At 35.8% G+C, this 19,839-nt stretch overlaps 1 protein-coding gene across 2 annotated transcripts in view; it reads left to right on the top strand.

Annotated features, from left to right (window-relative positions):
* Nucleotides 1–15,260, top strand: part of LOC148938343 (xyloside xylosyltransferase 1-like) — a 114,372-nt gene extending 99,112 nt beyond the window's left edge. For both annotated transcript variants that reach the window (XM_089107874.1, XM_089107873.1), the window contains one exon: nucleotides 14,777–15,260. In XM_089107874.1, the coding sequence (XP_088964000.1) occupies nucleotides 14,777–15,103 (327 nt within the window). In that variant the 3' untranslated portion in view covers nucleotides 15,104–15,260. The remainder of the gene's footprint in view (nucleotides 1–14,776) is intronic.
* The last annotated feature ends 4,579 nt before the right edge of the window (nucleotides 15,261–19,839 follow it).

Below are 19,839 nucleotides of genomic sequence, written 5' to 3'. Positions count from 1 at the left end.
TCCTAGCCTTGCTGACTTAGTCTTCTTAACATTTATATTCAGCTTATTCTAGCACCTTGAGCTCTAAAAATCCCTAAATATTTATTGCTTTTGCTCACATTTTCATCTAGGATGCTTAAATCTTCTGCATAATCTAAGTCCAGGAGAGTTTTTCCTCCCTATTTGATTCCGTGGTCTTCCATTGGATTTCCTGTTCTTCTAAAGCGGAATCCATCAAAATGATCCATGTAAAAGGGGATAGAACACAATCTTGCTTAACTCGTGATTTAAAAAGAAACCAGCTACTAACCTCATTTCCTACCTTAACCGCAGCAGCGCTATTTTCGTATATAACACTAATCACTTTTATGTATTTGTCTGGCATACCATAAGAAACTAATACATTTGCTAAGGTTCTTCTATTAACTGCTTATAATCTATAAGACTGAGGACCAAAAGTGTTTGATAATTTAGGCGTTTCTCAATCATTAATCAAAGAGTGAATATTTGGTCGACACATTGCTCACATTTTCTAAAACTGTACTGTTCTTCTCTTAAAGCTTTGCCTACAGCATCCCTCAGTCTAACAAGTGCAATATTACTCAGTAATTTGCTACCTATAGAGATGAGACTAGTGCTTTGATAATTACCACACTCACTCCTATCACCTTTCTTACACAGTGGTTTAATTAAGGTTCTCCTAAAATCGATAGGTACCTCCCCTTTTTTCAAAAAATCATATTCATAATGTTCAGTAAATTTTTCTAACCTCAGAGCCACCATATTTAAGAAAGTCAACTACCATCTAATCAGCACCTGGAGCTATATTCTTTTTTGATCCTTTTAGTACTGTCGCTAATTCTTCCTCATGAAACAAACCTTATTTCACATAAGGTATCACAAGCTTTTTCATTTTCTTTCATATTTTTTCTGCAACTCTGTCTCGGTTTATCATATCCTCAAAATGTTCTGTTCATCTCTCTTTAACTCTTTCCATAAAACTAATTGTGGCAAGGTTCCTATCTTTAGCTGGGACAAATTAAGATTGACTACTCCTCCTCTGCTAATTTATTAACATGCCTGCTCAATATTTTACTATCATTACGTCTAACTGTATCTTCCAGATACTTGGGAATTTTATCCATGGCCTCCAATTTACACCTCCTTAGTTCGTATTATATTATTTTCTCCACTTTCTTTAATTTCTTTTGTATCTGCCTCATATATCACTCAGATGATTCATGGACGAGTCCTTTCTTCTGTCTATTGAATATTAACTTTTTTCACTAATTTTTCTGGCTGTGGTCCTAACTTTCTTCCCTAAGACACCATCGGAAACATCAAAAATTGTTTTCCAATCATTATTCCATTTATCTTCCCCGTTATCAAATTTTAGACTCTTTATAATTTAGTATTCAAGTGTTCCTGGAAAGTTTGTCTCAAATTCTTATTATGGAGTCTATCTTCATTATAACTTTTTGGGAGGTATTTACCCTTCCAGAATTTCAGCTTCAAATCAATGATAGACACTACCGGATGATAGTTTTACTTTTACTTTCAATAATAACACATTTATATACCCTAGTATCTTGTATTGATCCTACCAGTATTCGGTTTACAATAACATAATCAATAAGGTTTGCTGTTTTACCATCACGGTGAATACTATGTTAACTAATGAGCTATTTTATTACCAAAGACCGCATTAGTTATAACTTGATTGTTGTATATACAAAATTACAACTGTATGTATCCATTACTGTTTTCTTTTCCAACACCAAGTTTACCTAGGCTAGGATACTATCTATTCCTATTTCTACCAACCTTGGCGTTAAAGTCCCCTAATAATAACACCTTATTTCTACCTTGCACCCTGTCTATTTGCTCCTGTAACTGTAAGTAAAATTCATCTGAATCTCTAGTATCTGCGTCAGTTGGTTCTACTGGGACATATGCTGCTATAACTGATACCTTGAACTTTTTATTCGTAAAATGAGTGACTAATATTCTATTTTTAATACCTTCCCAGCATAAGCAAGAAATAACAGTACCTTATTCATCATGATATGTGGCTTACAACCCTTGCCTTGTGGGATGAGGGGGAGTGTCCTCCTTAAAAACATAATTTTTATCTGAAAATAATCTACGCTGAACAAAATGGCTATCTCAAAATTTTGATAGGAGGTGTTTTGGGAAATATTGGGAGTTTAAGGTGTGTTAGATGCCTTCCAATCACTTTCGACTATTAAAAAGGGCAGCTGGAGGCTACTCCAATTTCTAATTGAATGACCCCATTTTGGAAGTTTCAACGACAACTTCTTCTATACGAAGTGCCCTGGTCTAAAGGAAACAAAATAATTAATAATACATTGTGCCGACATCGTTCTTATAGGCCCCCAGGGCATAACTGGCAAAACCCTTGCCCTGAGGGTTGTGGGGGAGTTTCCTCCTCAAAAACATAATTTCTATCTGGAAATCAACTACTCTGAAAAAAATAGCTATCTCGAATTTTCATTGGATGTTTTTGGGGAAAAGGTGGGTGTGGAAGGGGTGTTAGTTGCATTCCAATCACTTTCGACTATTAGAAAGAGCACAAGCTACTTCAATTTCCAATCGAATGAGCCCTTTTCCAAGTTCTATGACAACACCTTCGATACGAAGTGCCCTGGTCTAAAGGATAAAAATAATACATTGTGACAACATCTTTGTTTACTTGGACAAGTGAGCATCTCGCTATATTCTGCTCTGCGCTGGCGTCATGCAAGTATTCTGGGGTGGATTGCAGAACTATATTTCGCGATGCAGTGACAATGACATGGAAATTGATAAGAAATATCTGTGCGTTGTGATTTTTACAAAACAGTATCGATTTTGAACTCGAGAAAATGTTTAGTTAAAGCTGGTGGTCAGATAAATGCCCATAAGGACGGTAAAAAGGAAGAACCAATTAGTGAACTACACGACTACTATGTCCTTTTCGAGAAAAGAATATTAGAGGTGAGGTGGTTTTCTATATGTATGATCCTTTGGAGGTCCCCGAACCCAGTTTTAAGGCACGTGCAGATATGTCTCGCCGGCTGTTAAAAATCGAACGCAAGTTGGAAGAAGCACTGAACATAAAATTCGAAACGCGAACGAAATCATCCGTGAAAGGTGCTGTATTTGCGAACAAGGAGATAGCGGACATTTCTGAGAAAAGACTGTTCTCGGTTGTTGTGGCTAATCAACCTGAAGTATTAAACCTCATGGAAATAATTCAGTTAATTGAGAAGTGTGGCATTAGCGATACTGATGTTTGTATCAAGTCATCAAAAATGTCTTTGGCTGATAAAAGTTTTCGACCGGTTTTGGCAGAAAATATTGCAAAAACCTGAAAAGTCATAATGCAAGATCAAAATTGACCGAGCCTGTCTTTATCGGCGTTGTGAAAGGGATACCTAGTTGTGTAGCAGAAAAAGACTTAAAAACTGCCTCACAAGAATGCACAAGAGCTATCCTAATTGGAAGCTCGTCAACTTTCAAAATGTAATTTCCGACCGAAAGTGCCCTTTTCTCTGCAATCCGACACGGTGTTTGGATCGTATGTGATTTCTGTTGGATAGAGAGATTCCTGTTTATTCCGAAGGCTGCTACAATTGCCAACATTGTGGACACGTAGCTTCCGATTGTAAAAATGCGGCAAAGTGTGTTAGATGTCCTGGAGGACATACCTCCAGTCGTGAGCAACCGTGTTCTGCCCCTATAAAGTGTGCAAATCGTGGTAGTAAAAGACATCCTTTTTATAGTATCAAGTGTAAGAAACTAAATGATATTTAAAAATTTCCTAGCTGTCTCACCAACTTATCCGTTGTTACCCTTGCTGAAAGTTTTCTTATGCATAGTGAACGAAGAGATGTCTTCCTGCTATCATATTGATTTGATTATTCATAGCGAAAATAAGTTTTAGTGCTTAAATTCTATTTTTCTTTGTATATAGTACCCTGTCATTTCTCTTTTGGAGTCGGGTAAGAATGACATTTCTAAGGCTATTGAAATTTTGACAAAACAACATTTCACCTTAATTTTAAGTTATCCATTTCTTTTCTCTGGCTTTAGTTCTGAAAATACAATTTCTGTTATTTGAGTAGAATTTTAAACCATATCAAAGTTTTTTTTCAAAATTTAAGAAATGTATTTGCATTTCTTTAAAACCTTATAAATTGGGATATAGCAGTCATGAAGATGAAAACAATATTGTTGTACTTCATTGAAGCAGAAGATCTATTTTGTAATACGTCCTGCATGCTTTACCAAACAAACTTTTATCAATTTCTTCACGGTATCAAACACAAAAATTATGCCAACAGTAAGTGGAACAAAGCAAGGATAGAGAAAAAAGCTACTGCTTTGCTCAGCATGTCTGTGAATATATAGGGGATAGGGGAATATGCTCTATCTTCCTTTAATCTGAAAACTTTCTTGTTAATAAAGATAATGTAACTGTGTCATTGAAATCTTTGTACTAAATGGTTTTATCCTTTATTTAAATTCTTATTAATGTTTGGTAGTGGATATATCCTTCTGTGTCAACAAATCCATATAAATATATTTAGACACCACAGAAAAAATTGCTGAAGCCTACTGTGAATATGCTGTCTGTTGTGAATTCCCTTAAAAAAGTTAAGTCACTTCTAAAATAAAAAATTATTCCTAAATATAAGTTTCACATGTTGGAAATGTAAATAAAGTGCTGTTGTAATATAATTTAAAATATATAGCCTATTGCCAATGCTATAAACAAAACTTTGCAATTATTTTTCCTTGTAATATTTTTGTATTTTTCTAATATTTTTTCCAATCAAAACTTAGGTCATACTGTACAATTTCATCATTTTGAGAAAAAACAAATAGCCTTAAATAGCCCATACTGAACCCAATCATGGGAAATGATAGTACAATGCAAGCTAGCATAATAGATCAGCAGCTTCATATGAGAAAATAGGTTAATAAACTTAAAACAAATTACCATTAGATACCTTATTTTATATTCTTTTCATGCATCGTGCACCTGATCTTCCCTTAATGGTCCTGGATATATCCCTAAGCTAGCCTATATAAAACTACTACACTGCCAAAGAAATTAACTTAGTCTTTATTTTTTCTCAATGATCCTAAATCTTTTTCATTCGAGAGGATGCTGTGAAACTAGTTCAAACTATATATTTAGATGTATCAAAGTAGGTTAGATCCTAATCTAAATTTATTCTTGCTTGAACTTCATAAAGCACCTTTTAAATCTTGAGTTAAATTGCAAAAATCTCCTAAGAAATCTTTTAAATCTCCTAAATACCATTTTAAATGATTAACTGCACCACAGCAGTTTTTATTTTAACCTCAAACCCAAATCAAATTGAAAAAAATAGCAATATTTATCAAAGCCTAGCCTATCCTAGTCTAGGCCTACAAATCAAGACAGTCTATACTTACTACATTCTTTCCTGCTGATGAAAAAATTGGAAAAAATGTTTTCCAGAGAGATTCCTTAAGGATTGTTCTGGGTACCCAGCTGACTGACCGTGTTTCAAACAATAGGCTATACAAAAAATGTGGTTCAATACCGCTCTCTAAGGCTATAATGAAAGAAAGGTGGATGTGGCTAGGACACTTTGCGTGGATGAAGGATGACAGATTGCCGAAGATTGTTCTTTTCGGCCAACCATCTGGGGCTAAATGGAAAGCTGGTCGTCGCCGTCTGGGGTGGGAGGACGTCATAAAGAAAGATTTAAAGGAAATGGGAACTTTGTGGGAGGGTGTAAAAGAGGAGAATTTGAATAGATTGGGATGGAGGAGGATTGTGCGCAGCTGTGTTGGCCTCAGGTGGCTTGATGCTTCGGTGAGTTGTTAGTAGCAGTAGTTAGCTTACTAACTATTCTGGATAGGAAAGATTTATTTGAATGCTCAAAAAAGAGAATTAGCTCTTATGAAATAAAAAAAAGAAATTTTGGTATGGGGGGGCCGGGTTTTGACGGGGGAGGGTGAGCCCACTCATATATATTATGATTTCTGTTCGTTTTAAGTTTTAATATTACTCCTTACGACTTTCAGTTGGAATTTTTTTTTTTCTGATTGTTTTTCAAATAATGCTGGGAAATCTGGTACCCACTTAATGGAAAATTCCCTTCCCCCACGAAACATTCCTGCATGGAAAGATCTTCCCATTTAAACTTCTGAAGACTTTTTTCTACATGGAACTGTCATGAATCTTCTTTTATTTGCATTACAAGTTTTAAAACTAAGGTTTAAGAGTCAGTCAAAAATAGGGAATTTGATGATGATATTTTAGTATAGAATAAACATAAGTATGTAACTTTACTTCAGAATACCATTCAGGAAAACATAGATGATATGCATCTCCTTCCCGAAGCTTTTAGACTGTCTTTTTTTGTACCTAAAACTAAAGCAGTTGCATTTCATAATAAAAAAAAAAAACCCTCTCTAAACTCTTAATGAAATAAGGGAATACCATAGCTTATGAGCAATCAGTTTGTTTCCTGAGTATGACCCTTGGTTCTTGATTGGAATGGAAATCACACTTGCTAATATTGGGAACTTCAATCCAAGAAAGACAAAATATCCTAAACCAACATGCAGGATACAAGTTCGGGGTTTCACCAAAGTTGATTATTTATTCTCCTGAGATTGAAGTTAGACATAAACTGGAATTCCAAATTCAACCTTTTGCAAATATTCCTGTAGTTTGGTTCAATACCTTAGAGCAGTGGTTCTCAGCCGATTTTACAAGCTAATGTTGAAGTAAATAAATAAATTAGGCTAAAAATGAGCTTTATATTAGTTTTACATTAGTTTTTTACATTATTTTTACAAGCTAATTTTGAAGTAAATCAATAAAACAGGCTACACATTAGTTTTAAATTAGTTTTTACATTAGATTTACAGGCTAATGTTAAAGTAAATCAATAAATTCGGCTAGAAGTTAGTTTTACAATTTAATGTTGAGTTATATTAAATAAGAAAACCAAAAAGTCTTCTATATAACTTTGTTCATACTTCCCTATAGTAATTTGATGTTTAAAAAGTCATACAGAAGACTATACCATTTCCCATGTTTAAGGAAACATAATATTTTAAATTAATTTCATTTTCATGTTCGTGGCCTCTCCCAGGCCATTCAGTGTGTCCCCAGGTGGCGATAGGGGAACGCTCTTCATATATGTAGGGTACCTCCATAGGAGGCACGGACCAAGGGGGGACCTTGTCCCTGGGGTTCCATAACAAAACTGGGGCACCCTCGCCCGGGGTCATAAATACAGGCGGAGGAGGAAGAAGGCCCCTCAAATGTACACTCAAAAGGGTCCACTGGTTTGTCCTAAAGTCCCATGAGTTACAAACCTTCTCCCAGTAGTGTGTTAAATTGCATGGTGATGCAGACCACCATCGCGGAAGGATGCTCTATAGGAGGACAACTGCGGCTGGGCGTAAGATCCAGATCTATGGACAACGGCCTCTGCAAAGGGCTGCCTTGACCTTTCCGGGGTACCCGCAAGACTGGGGACCTTGCAGTCAACTCTATTCCCACTTGAGTAGTGGAGCCACTCGAGGAAATTATAGCCTAGTAGACGAAACAGCATTCGCACGGGATTCTGACTAATGGACTATTTTTCTGGGCTTTTTATGTTTTGATGGGCGTCTTTGGGCTGAAAAACCTCTTCCTAGCTAATTTATCTATTATCGGTTGCCTTCCTGTAGCAGCATAATATTTGTAGGCATGGTAAAGGTAAAGGAAAATATTTGTAGGCATGAATATATAATGATTCGGAGGTAATAGGCTTGTGACTGTCTGTGCAGGATTTCAACTCTTGTTGATAGAAGAGCATCGCCAAGTGCTTAAAACCATGTTGTGACCAAGATGGACCCAGGATTGCACAAAGCCTCCGTTCATGGAGGTCCCAGGAACTTCTTGCTGTCCGGTTATAAGCCGGCTTAAGCACCTCGGTGCAGACTTGAGAAGATATGTGATCCCCGTCCTGCACTGGTATTCGGGATCATTGCTTTTCTTGAGGCGAAAATAATTTCAATGATTTAAAGAACATGAAAATTGGAACTTGGAATGTAACGACATTAAAAAATGACTATCGTATTGACATTTTGACTGACGAATTCAAATGATTCGAACTGGATTTATTAGGAATTTCAGAAACTCATATCTCAGGGATTGGAAGCATTAAATTAGGCGGTATAGCATTTATTTACTCAAGCAGGAAGGATGGGGTACATGGGGGAGTAGGGCTCATGATGAATAAGGAAGCTGCTAAGTCTTGTTTAGGCTGGGAAGGTATTAATAATAGAATACTAATTGCTCATTTTATTACTAGAAAGTTCAGGGTATCGGTTATTGTAGTATACAATCCTGTAGAACCGACTGGCGGAGATACTAGTGACTCAGATGAATTTTACTTGCAGTTACAGGAGCAAATAGACAGTGTCCCAGGTAGAAATATTATGTTATTACTGGTAGATTTTAACGCCCAGGTTGGTAGAAACAGGGATAGATGGTATCCCAGCCTATGTAAATTTGGTGTAGGAAAAGAAAACAGTAATGAATACACACTTTTGCAATTTTGTAAGTATAACAATTTAGTTATAACCAGTACGGTGTTTGGTCATAAAATGTCTCATAAGTTAACATGGTATTCACGTGATGGTAAGACAGCTAACCTTATTGATTATGTTAAAGTAAACCGAAGACTGGCAGGGTCAATACAAGATACTAAGGTATATAGGAGTGCTGTTATTGATGTTAAAAGTAAAGATCACTATCTGGTAGTGTCAAGGGTTAATTTAAAGCTGAAAAATCGGAAGGGTAACTACCTCCCGGAAAGTTATGATGTTGGTAGACTCCAGGATGACAATTTGAGAGAACGTTCCAGGAAAATTTTAATACTAAACTTGAGAGTTAAAATTTGATATTGTGGAATGTGGTTGGAATAATTTTAGAAAAATAATTTGTGAAGTTGCTGAAGGTATATAGGGAAGAAAGCTAGAACTGCAGCTAAGAATATTAGTGAAGAATCTTTATGTTTGATAGAAAGGAGAAAGGACTTGTACAAGAAATATCTGAGTGATAGATCGTATGAAAACAAAAGAAATGTAAAGAAAGTTGAGAAATCATTAAAATATGAACTAAGAAGGTATGAAGTGGAGACCATGAATAAGATTACCGAGGATCTCGAAGATGCAGCTAGACCGCATAATAGTAAAATATTGCACTGCCAGGTTAAAAAATTGAGAGGGAGTAGTCACTCCGGACTTGTCCCAGTTAAAGATAGGAATGGGGTCGCAATTAGCTATAAGAAAAAACTAAAGAGAGATGGGTCAAACATTTTGATAATTTGCTTAACTGAGAGAGTTGCAGGGAAAGACATAGAGGAAAATAAAAAAGTTTGTGATACCTTGGATGTGAAGGAAGTTTTGTTTTGTGAGGAAGAATTAGCGACAGTACTGAAAGGATTAAAAAATAATAAGGCTCCAGGTGCTGATAGGGTGGTAAATGAGTTTCTTAAATATGGTGGCTCTGAGATTAGAAATAAGTTACTGAAGATTATGAATATGATTTTTGAAAAAAGGGAAATACCTAACAATTTTAGGAAAACCTTAATTAAGCCACTTTATAAGAAAGGTGATAAAAGTGAGTGTGGTAATTATTGAGGCATTTGTCTGGTCTCTGTAGGTAGTAAATTACTTAGTAATATGATGCCTTTTAGACTCAGAGATGACGTAGACGAAGTTTTAAGAGAAGAGCAGTGCAGTTTTAGAAAAGGTAGAGGATGTGTTGACCAAATTTTCACTCTTAGGCTAATAATTGAGAAGTGCCTGAGTTTTCAAACACCATTGGTCCTCAGTTTTATAGATTATGAGCAAGTGTTTGATTCTGTTGATAGAAGAGTTTTAGCAAAGGTCTTATCATTGTATAGTATACCAGACAAATACATTAAAATGATTAGTGTTGTGTACGAGAATAACACTGCTTGCAGTTAAGGTAGGAAATGAGGTTAGCAGCTGGTTGTGTATTAAATCAGGAGTTAAGCAGGGTTGTGTTCTATCCCCCTTTTGTATGGATTATTTTGATGGAATTTGTTTTAAGGAGCACAGGAAAGGCAATGGGAGACCACGGAATATAATGGGGTGGGAAAACTCTCCTGGACTTAGATTATGCTGATGATTTAAGCATCCTAGATGAAAGTTTGAGCAAAATGAATGAAGTTTTAGAGGTTTTGCGAGTTCAGGGTGCTAGAATTGGTTTGAAAATTAATGTTAGGAAGACTAAGTCACTGAGGCTTGGAACAAGTGAAGATGAAAAGGTGACGTTGGGTAATGAAAAGATTGATCAGGTGGGCAGCTTCACTTACCTCGGTAGTATTATTAGTAAAGATTGTGGGAGCAGTGAAGATGTTAAATATAGAATAGCCAAGGCTCAGGGTGTTTTTTCACAGTTAAAAAAGTCTGGAAGAATAGGAAAATAAGTCTGCAAACCAAGCTTAGAATATTAGAAGCTACAGTAATAACAGTGGTCAAATATGGCTCTGAAGCATGGACGCTCCGAAAAGTGGATGAAGATATGCTAGATGTTTTCCAGAGAAATTGCTTAAGTATTGTTCTGGGTACCCGGCTTACTGACCGTATTTCAAACAATAGAATATACGAAAAATGTGGTTCAATACCGCTCTCTAGGGTTATAATGAAAGAAAGGTTGAGGTGGCTAGGGCACGTTGTGCGGATGAAGGATGACAGATTGCCGAAGATTGTTCTTTTCGGCCAATCATCTAGGGCTAAACGGAAAGCAGGTCGTACCCGTCTTGGGTGGTAGGACGTCAAAAAGAAAGATTTAAAGGAAATGGGAACTTCGTGGGCGGGTGTAAAAAGGGAGGTTTTGAATAGATTGGGGTGGAGGAGGAGCGTGCGTAGCTGTGTTGGCCTCAGGCGGCTTGGTGCTGAATGAGTTGTTAGTAGTGGTAGTACTAGTAAGAAAAACATTATTATTTTTGTGCCGACATCGTTCTTTACTTAGGTAGCACTATTGCGCTGCCTATGATATTTAAAATTGTATGTATGTAAAAGTTGTTCAGTAGCTTATAGATGTTCTTTAGAAATTGCTCTAATAGCTGTGTTGTGTCTTTTATTCTCTTCCTAATATTAATTTTTTGTCACTTTATCTCTACTCCGTCTCTGTTTAACTTTGTATTGTATAATGGGTTAAAAATAAATAGATAAAAAAATAAATATCACCTAATTTCATGCTTCCTACCCCTGGAATATGAGTTTTTAAACTTCTAAAAAGTCTATTTTGAATCGTCTGAATTCGTCAGTCAAAATGTCAATACGGTAGTTATTTTTCAATGCTGTAACATTCCAAGTTCCTAATTTCTTGTTCTTTAAATTATTGAAATTATCATGGCCCCAGGAAAAGCAATAATCCTGGGTACCTGTACGTGATGGGTTCCAGCACATCTTCTCAAATGCGTACCGAAGCACTTAAGCTGGCATAGAATCGGACAGCCAGAAGTCACTGGGACCAACAGAATGAATAGAGGTTTTATGTAATCCTGGGTTCATCTTGGTCACAAAATTGTTTTCAGCACTTTGCGTTGTTCTTCTATCAACGAGAGTCGTAATCCTGCACAGAGTCTCAAGCGTATTACCTTCGAATTATTATAAATTTATACCTTTAAATATTATGCTACTACGGGAAGGTAACCCATAGCAGAAAAATTAGCTAGGGAGATGTTTTTCAGCCCAAAAACCCCTACCAAACCAGATGAAGGGCAAAATAACTGTCCTTTAATCAGATTCCTGTGCGAACGCTGTTTCATTTTCTAGACAATAATTTCCTCTAGGTGTGCCACTCCTCAAGTGTGAATAGAGTTGACCACAAGATCCCCAGTTTTGCATTCACCCCAAGAGGGTCAAGGCAGCACTTTGCAGAGGCCTTTGTTCATAGACCTTGATCCTACGCCCTGCTACAGTTGTCATACTATAGAGGATCCCCCCACGATGGTGTTCTGTATCGTCATGCAATTTAACCCATTACTGGGACAAGGTTTGAAATTCACAGGACGTGAGCAAACACTGGTGGTCCCCATTGAGTTTACATATGAGAAGCCATTTTCCTCCTCCACCTATATTTATGGGCCTAGGTAAGGGTGCCCTATTTTCTATTATTGACCCTAAAGAATATTTGACCAGTCCAATTTTCAATCACGTATACCGTAACATATATACGACAGCTGTTTAAATTTTCAATGGCCTCGATTTCCTTTATTGATTGAAACAACTACTAATACAACTAGTAAAAACTCACTGCAGCATCAAACCACCTGAAGCCAACACAGCTACGTGCGCTTCTCATTCATCCTAATCTATTCAAAGCTACACCACAGTTCTTTACACCCTTACACGAAGTTTTAATTTCGCTTAAATCTTTCTTTACGACCTCTCACCACAACTGTGGACGATTTGTTTCCGTCTCGGAAATGGAACAGGCTTCAGTTATTCCTTAGAACTACTCCTGCTAACAACTTACTGCAGCACTAAGCTACCTCAAACCAATAGAGTTGTGCACGCTCCTCTTCCATTTCAATCTTTGCAAAGCTTCCCTTTTTAATGCGTGGAATTAAGTCCCAGTTTCCTTACTTTCTTTCTTGTGACCTCTTCCAATCATACTCAAGGATGACCTGCATTGTGTTTCTCCCCAGGTGGTCCCAAAAGAACAATCGTGAATGATAGCATGTTATCATTCACACGCAGTAAATTAACCTTTGTGGATTAATTTAGTGAGTTAAGTTTATTAATTTAGTAAACTAATCTTTAGCAGATTCTAGTAAGGGATGAATTCAGCAGTAAATAAATATAGCTGTTTCTGACAAAGTTTTATTTCTGCTTAGTTAGCTTCCTTCATCCTGTGATATGATTTTATGGAATACAGATGAGGCTGAAAACTCCCAGTTTACGGTTTTCTGGTGATTATAATGGTGGTAGTTCATTTTAATTTTCAAGTTCTTTTTCGAAGGTCCGAATTAAACCTTTACTTTTACGATAAAGTGAGATGAAGGTCAACACTCATAAAGCACCTTTAAATGAAGAAATTTTCCTTAGAAGAATTTTTTAAAGTGTATTTAAAGTTTTGGATACTATGTGCCGTGGCTCACTATATACTAGGTTGCAGCTACTATATGAATAGCCTAGAAAAATAAGACTTATTATAATAAACTATGTATAAGTACTTAGGCACATAAACTACTTTAAATAAAAGAAACTTTAAGAGAATTAGATTTTCAACTCCAAATAATAAAAGAAAATTTAATATAAAATAGATAGAAATTCTAACATATGTAACACCATTGGAAGGATTGGAGCTCTTCAACTTTCGCAAACAAAAAAGAATTGCTTAAAATAGATAAGATATTATTGTAAAAAGAGAAAAATTTCCGATTCGAGGGCTTTGCCCCTCCTCTCCTGCGTCAAAAATTTCGTGGAATCGATGAAGCTAAATTAATCCATTTTTTGATTAAACCATATAGGATTTTTGACATAGATAAGTGCAAGGGCAAATAAACTGAGTTGTTCTATTGATTTGCCCCCATTCTCCGACCGACAAGAAAGAAGCGGTGGCATACAGGCTCAGTCAAATTATCTTAAGCATGATACACCTAGAACATATAATATGAAGGACAATTTCGTTCCACATTGTACACTGATTTGGAACGATCTCTTTGAGGACGCTACTCCTAAAGTTTTCTCTTCCGACTCCTTCAAAAGAAGATTCAAAATCTATCTAGACCCTTGGATCGAGCGATGTGAAAAAATAGTGACAAATCAGATACGTAAATGCAGCTGGCGCCATGAATTTGTGAAAAAAAAAGATAAAATGAAAAGCTTCCTGTTTTAACTTTTCGCAAAAGATGGTATGGACCAGCAAGATTAGGAACGTCATACGCTTTTAGAGAGGGTAAGCTAGACCATTAGACTATCAAACTTTCTTGCAATTTTCTATAACTTGTTCAAATATTAAAATAATTTTCAAGTTCCAATTTTCAAATTAATATCGTAAAATTAATTTTTCTGACCAAACGGCGTCCAAAAGACCGTGATAATTCAACTTATTCAACAAGTAATTTCAATTAAGTACAATAAACTATATTTAATGCGTGGTAAGTCTGCGTCTTTAGTACCCTCATAGATTACCCTAGGCCTAGTGGCTATTGGCCTCTTACTGGTCTAGTGACCATGCAATTCGTATTGCAGGACTTTTTCAATATAATTAGGTATCTCTTCATGCAATGAAACATATAGTCGCAATATATTCAACAAAGTTTAGCTAAAGCCTTCCGAAAATACTAACCACGATTTAAGAAAATTTTAGAGAGTCACCTATTCAAGGTTTTATCTTAGTTTACTTAACCATGATTAATAAGCATCTTACTCTTATCAATTTGAAACATTTTTAATTATGTTTTAACAATCACGTAAGTAAACAACCTTTATCTGTGTTTAGGGTCCTTTGTCCGAGAGGCGGGAATTCTATTCCTGGTGTGGCCGGTTATTTGGCTTGGGATGGGGTCAGTGGTGTGACCTTCTAAGCTCAGCCAGATTTGCCACAGCTCTAAATAGGTTCCTTAATCTTGGTTCCTTACTCTTTCCTCATGCTGGGGTGTCGTTGAGAGTATCGTCAGCCTTGTTTTTCTATTTTCAAAAGATAATAAAATACATTTATTTGTTTAATTTATGTTAATGTGTTTTTTAGGGCTTGAGTGCAGGAGTGATGCTTCTAGATTTACAAAAAATCAGAAAAAGTACGGAATTCAACTACCACTTAACAGACGGTGGTTTTAAGTCTCTTTATTACAAGTATAACATGACATCGAAAATTGGTGATCAAGACTTTTATACACTTCTTGGAGCAGAATATCCTTATTTGTTTTATATACTGAATTGTTCCTTTAACCGACTAATGAGCGGTTCGCTTTTGAGCAACCCATTGCATTATAAATATAATAAATGTGATGAAGAAATCAAAATCTACCATGGCAATGGAAATTCTATTATTCCAAGTGAATATTTCGATTCTTAGTTTAAGTTGTTTTTGAGGTCATCGTGATGTCCATCATCGATAAAACTCTATGCCAAGCCATTATGAATAAGAGTGAATCAAGTATAATCTAAAATAGTGATCACATTTCAGATTGTAAAAAACAAAAAACTGCCGTAAGTAGAATGCGGTTAGTTGAATTTTGAATAAAACCTGCTGTCAAGCTTTTTTTATCCATTTGTTACGTTTTGTTAAGTTTATAAGGCTAAATGAAAGCAATTTTTTGTGATTTGGTGTGTTTGAGGAATTGGAAAACTGTCAGAGAGCTAAATTATAATTTTTAGTTGCATCGAAAACAAACCCAGCAATTAATAAATAAATGTGAATATAAGAAAGGCGGATTACTACAAAAAACGCTGCAAATTTAAAAAGAATTTTTTACCCCACAAATGATGATTACTTAGCCTTTGACGTAAGCTTCTGTAATGCAAGAGCTCAATTCAATTTTACTGAAACTTCACAAATTAGAAAATACTTAAATTGTGGTTAGCCACTGATTTTTCTTTTTTTTCAAAGATAGAGATATAAATGCACAAATACCGTAAATTAGTGAAAAATTTTAAACAAAGACCTTTGTTCAACAGAACGATTTAAATAGTTAAGCTCTGTGCTAAAACAGTCTTAAAAATAATGAAAAAAACAAGTTTTTTTAACTGAAAGTAAGGAACGACGTTAAAACTTAAAACGAACAGAAATTATTCCGTATATGAAGGGGCTGTCCCCTCCTCAACGCCTCGCTCTTTACGCTAAAGTTTTTTTATTGTTTAAAAAATAGAGTTGTGAGAAAGTCAAACCTTAGCGCAAAGAGCGAGGCGTTGAGGAGGGGACAATCCCTTTCATTTACGGAATAATTTCTGTTCGTTTTAAATTTTAACGTCGTTCCTTGCTTTTAGTTAAAAAAATTGTTTTTTTTATTTAATTTTTGAACGTTTTTGAATAAATGAAGGTTTTTATCTCGGCTCACCGTACATAAATAATTAAAACAAATTTTGCATATTATATTTGGTTAAATGGCTTTCTCGAAACTTGTTTAATTTTATTTACGAACGTTTTTATTAGTAATAAATATACGTAACTTAGAATTAACTTACGTAACGAACTTCTATATTCATAAATTTTTAACACGTATATTAGAGGGTTTGCTCCCTAGTTAATACCCTGTTCTTTAAGCTAAAGTTCGAATTTTTTTTCCAGTTCTTTAAAAATGACCTCTTAATCACAATCAGTTGATCAGTTGAAAAACTTGTTTTTTTTTATTTAATTCCTGATCTTTTTCTTTAATAATGCTGGGAAATCCGGCGCCCCCTTCATAGCAATGTCCCTTCCCCCATGAAAACTTCCTTCATGGAAAGATCCTTCCATATAGCCCCCGACCCTCTCCTTCCCCCACCTACCAGAAAAAATCTCCTCTGAAAAAGTCTGTATACTTCCCAATAACCAATACTATATGTTAACATTGAGTAAAGTTCATAACTTTCAGCCCTCCCCTGGGGACTTTGGGGGATCAAGTCATCCTAAAAGACATTTTATCATATTTTCGACCATGCTGAACAAAATGGCTATCTCAAAATTTTAATCGGGTGACTTTGGGAAAAAATGAGAGTGGGAGGGGCCTAGTTGCCCTCCAATTTTTTTGGTCACTTAAAAAGGGCACTTGAACTTTTAATTTCCGTTCGATTGGGCCCTCTCGCAAAATTTTAGGACCACTGGGTCGATATGATCACACCTGGGAAAAAGAAAAAACAAACAAAAAAACAAACAAATAAACACGCATCCGTGATCTTTCTTCTGGCAAAAAATGGAAAATTCTACATTTTTGCAGATAGGAGCTTGAAACCTCTACAGTAGGGTTCTCTGATACGCTGAATTTGGTGGTGTGATTTTTTTTAGGGGGTGTCTCCCCCTTTTTCCGAAAATAAGTCAAATTTTCTCAGGCACGTAACTTTTGGCGGGTAAGATTGAACTTAATGAAAGTTATATATTTGAAATCAAAATTAAAATCTAATTCTTTTGATGTATCTATTGTTATCAAAATCCCGTTTTTTAGTCTTTCGGTTACAATTGAGCCGGGTCGCTCCTTACTTACAGTTTGTTACCACGAACTGTTTGAAACCGATAATATGAGGGCTACTCGAAGCTCATAAAAGTTTTTGTTTTCAAACAAAACTGTTTTGGGATTTTGGGAATTACAAGTGCTTAGTGAGGTATGTATAACTATGTCATTATATTTTCTTTGTATGAACCATATGCTGAAAATAAACTATAAACATTTCCTTAATAACAAAAATAGAAAATAAGGGGCCAATTTGTATTGTCGTTCCTCTGATCATTCCCTTAATTTTAATCGATTTAAATACCGATTGTTATTAATATTTTACTGTTGATTATTAAAGGGTTTTCCGTCCGTTGTACCATTACTTTATATATACATATATATATATATATATATATATATATATATATATATATATATATATATATATATATATATATATATATATATATATATATATATATATATATATATATATCACAATGCAAGATCATAATTGACCGAGCCTGTCTTTTTCGGCGTTGTGACAGGGATACCTAGTTGTGTTACAGAAAAAGACTTAAAAACTGCCTCACCAGAATGCACAAGAGCTATCCAAATCGGAAGCTCGTCAACTTTCAAAATGTAATTTCCGACCGAAAGTGCCCTTTTCTCTGCAATCTGACACGGTATTCAGATCGTATGTGATTTCTTTCGGATAGAGAAATTCCTGTTTATTCCGAAAGGCTGCTTCAATTGCCAACATTGTGGACACGTAGCTTCCGATTGTAAAAATGCGGCAAAGTGTGTTAGATGTCCTGGAGGACATACCTCCAGTCTTGAGCAACCGTATTCTGCCCCTATAAAGTGTGCAAACTGTGGAAATAAAAGACATCCTTCTTATAGTATCAAGTGTAAGAAACTAAACGAAATTTAAAAAATTCCTAGCTGTCTCACCCACTTATCCGTTGTTACCCTTGCTAAATGTTTTCTTATGCATAGTGAACAAAGAGAAGTCTTCCTGTTATCAAATTGATCTTATTATTCATAGCGAAAATAATTTTTTAGTGCTGAAGTTCTTTTTTTCTTTGTATATAGTACTCTGTCATTCCTCGTTTGGAGACGGGTAAGAAATACATTATTATCATTGTGCCAACATCGTTCTTTACTTAGGCAGCACTAATGCGCTGCCTATGATAATTTAAATTGTATGCATGTAAAAATTTTTCAGTGCCTTATAGCTGTTCCTAAGAAATTTCTCTGATAGCTGTGTTGTGTCTTTTTTTCTCTTCCTCATATTCATTTTTTTTTTGTCGTTTTATCTCTACTCCGTCTCTGTTTAACTTTGTATTGTATGATGGATTAGAAATAAATAAATAAACAAATAAATATCACCTAATTTCATGCTTCCTACCCCTGGGATATGAGTTTTTAAACTTCTAATAAGTCCATTTTGTATCGTTTGAATTCGTCAGTCAGAATGTCAATAGGATAGTTATCTTTTAATGCTGTAACATTCCAAGTTCCTAATTTATTGTTTTTTAAATTATTGGAATTATCTTGGCCTCAGGAAAAGCAATAATCCTGGGTTTCTGTACATGATGGGTTCCAGCATATCTACTTAAATATGCACCGAAGCACTTAAGCCGGCATAGAATCGGACAGCCAGGAGTCACTTGGACCACTAGAATGAATAGAGGCTTTTTGTAATCCTGAGCTCATCTTGATCACAACATTGTTTTCAGCAATTGGCTTTGCTCTTCTATCAAAGAAAGTCGTAATCCTGCACAGTCTCAGGCCTAATACCTTTGACTCATTATATATTCATACCTAAAAATATTATGCAACTGCGGGGAGGTAACCCATAGTAGAAAAATTATCTAGGAAGAGGTTTTTTAGCCCAAAAACCCCTACCAAAACATATGAAGGGCAAAATGACTGTCCTTTAATCAGATTCCTGTACCACCGCAGTTTCATTTTCTAGGCTATAATTTCCTCTAGGTGTGCCACTCCTCAAGTGTGAATAGAGTTGACCACAAGATCCCCAGTCTTGCATTCACCCCAACAGGGTCGAGGCAGCACTTTGCAGAGGCCGTTGTTTATAGAACTTGATCTTACGCCCTGCTACAGTTGTCATACTATAGAGGATCCTCCCATGATGGTGTTCTGCTTCGTCATGCAATTTAACCCATTACTGGGACAAGGTTTGTAATTCATGGGACATGAGCACACATCGGTATTACCCATTAAGTTTACAAATGAGGAGCCTTCTTCCTCCTCCACCTGTATTTATGGGCCTAGTTGAGGGTGCCCCATTTTCTATTATGGACCCTAAGGAATATTTGACCAGTCCCATTTTCAATCACGTATATCGTCACATATATATGACAGCTGTTTAAATTTTTAATGGCCTCGATTTCATTTATTGATTGAAACAACTACTAATATAACTAGTAAAAACTCAAGGCAGCATAAAACCACCTGAAACCATCACAGCTACGTACGCTTGAAATCCATCCTAATCTATTCAAAGCTACACCACAGCTCTTTACACCCTCACAGGAAGTTTTGATTTCGCTTAATTATTTCTTTACGACATCCTCCCATCCCAACTGCGGACGACTTTTTTCCGTCTCGGAAATGGAACAGGCTTAAGTTGATCCTTAGAACTACTGCTGCTAACAAC

This window comes from Artemia sp. Qi Xiang Cuo, unplaced genomic scaffold (genome assembly GCF_049724085.1).
Source record: "Artemia sp. Qi Xiang Cuo unplaced genomic scaffold, ASM4972408v1 HiC_scaffold_3386, whole genome shotgun sequence".
Taxonomy (NCBI): Eukaryota; Metazoa; Arthropoda; class Branchiopoda; order Anostraca; family Artemiidae; genus Artemia; species Artemia sp. Qi Xiang Cuo.
This window is presented reverse-complemented; position numbering and strand designations above follow the sequence as displayed.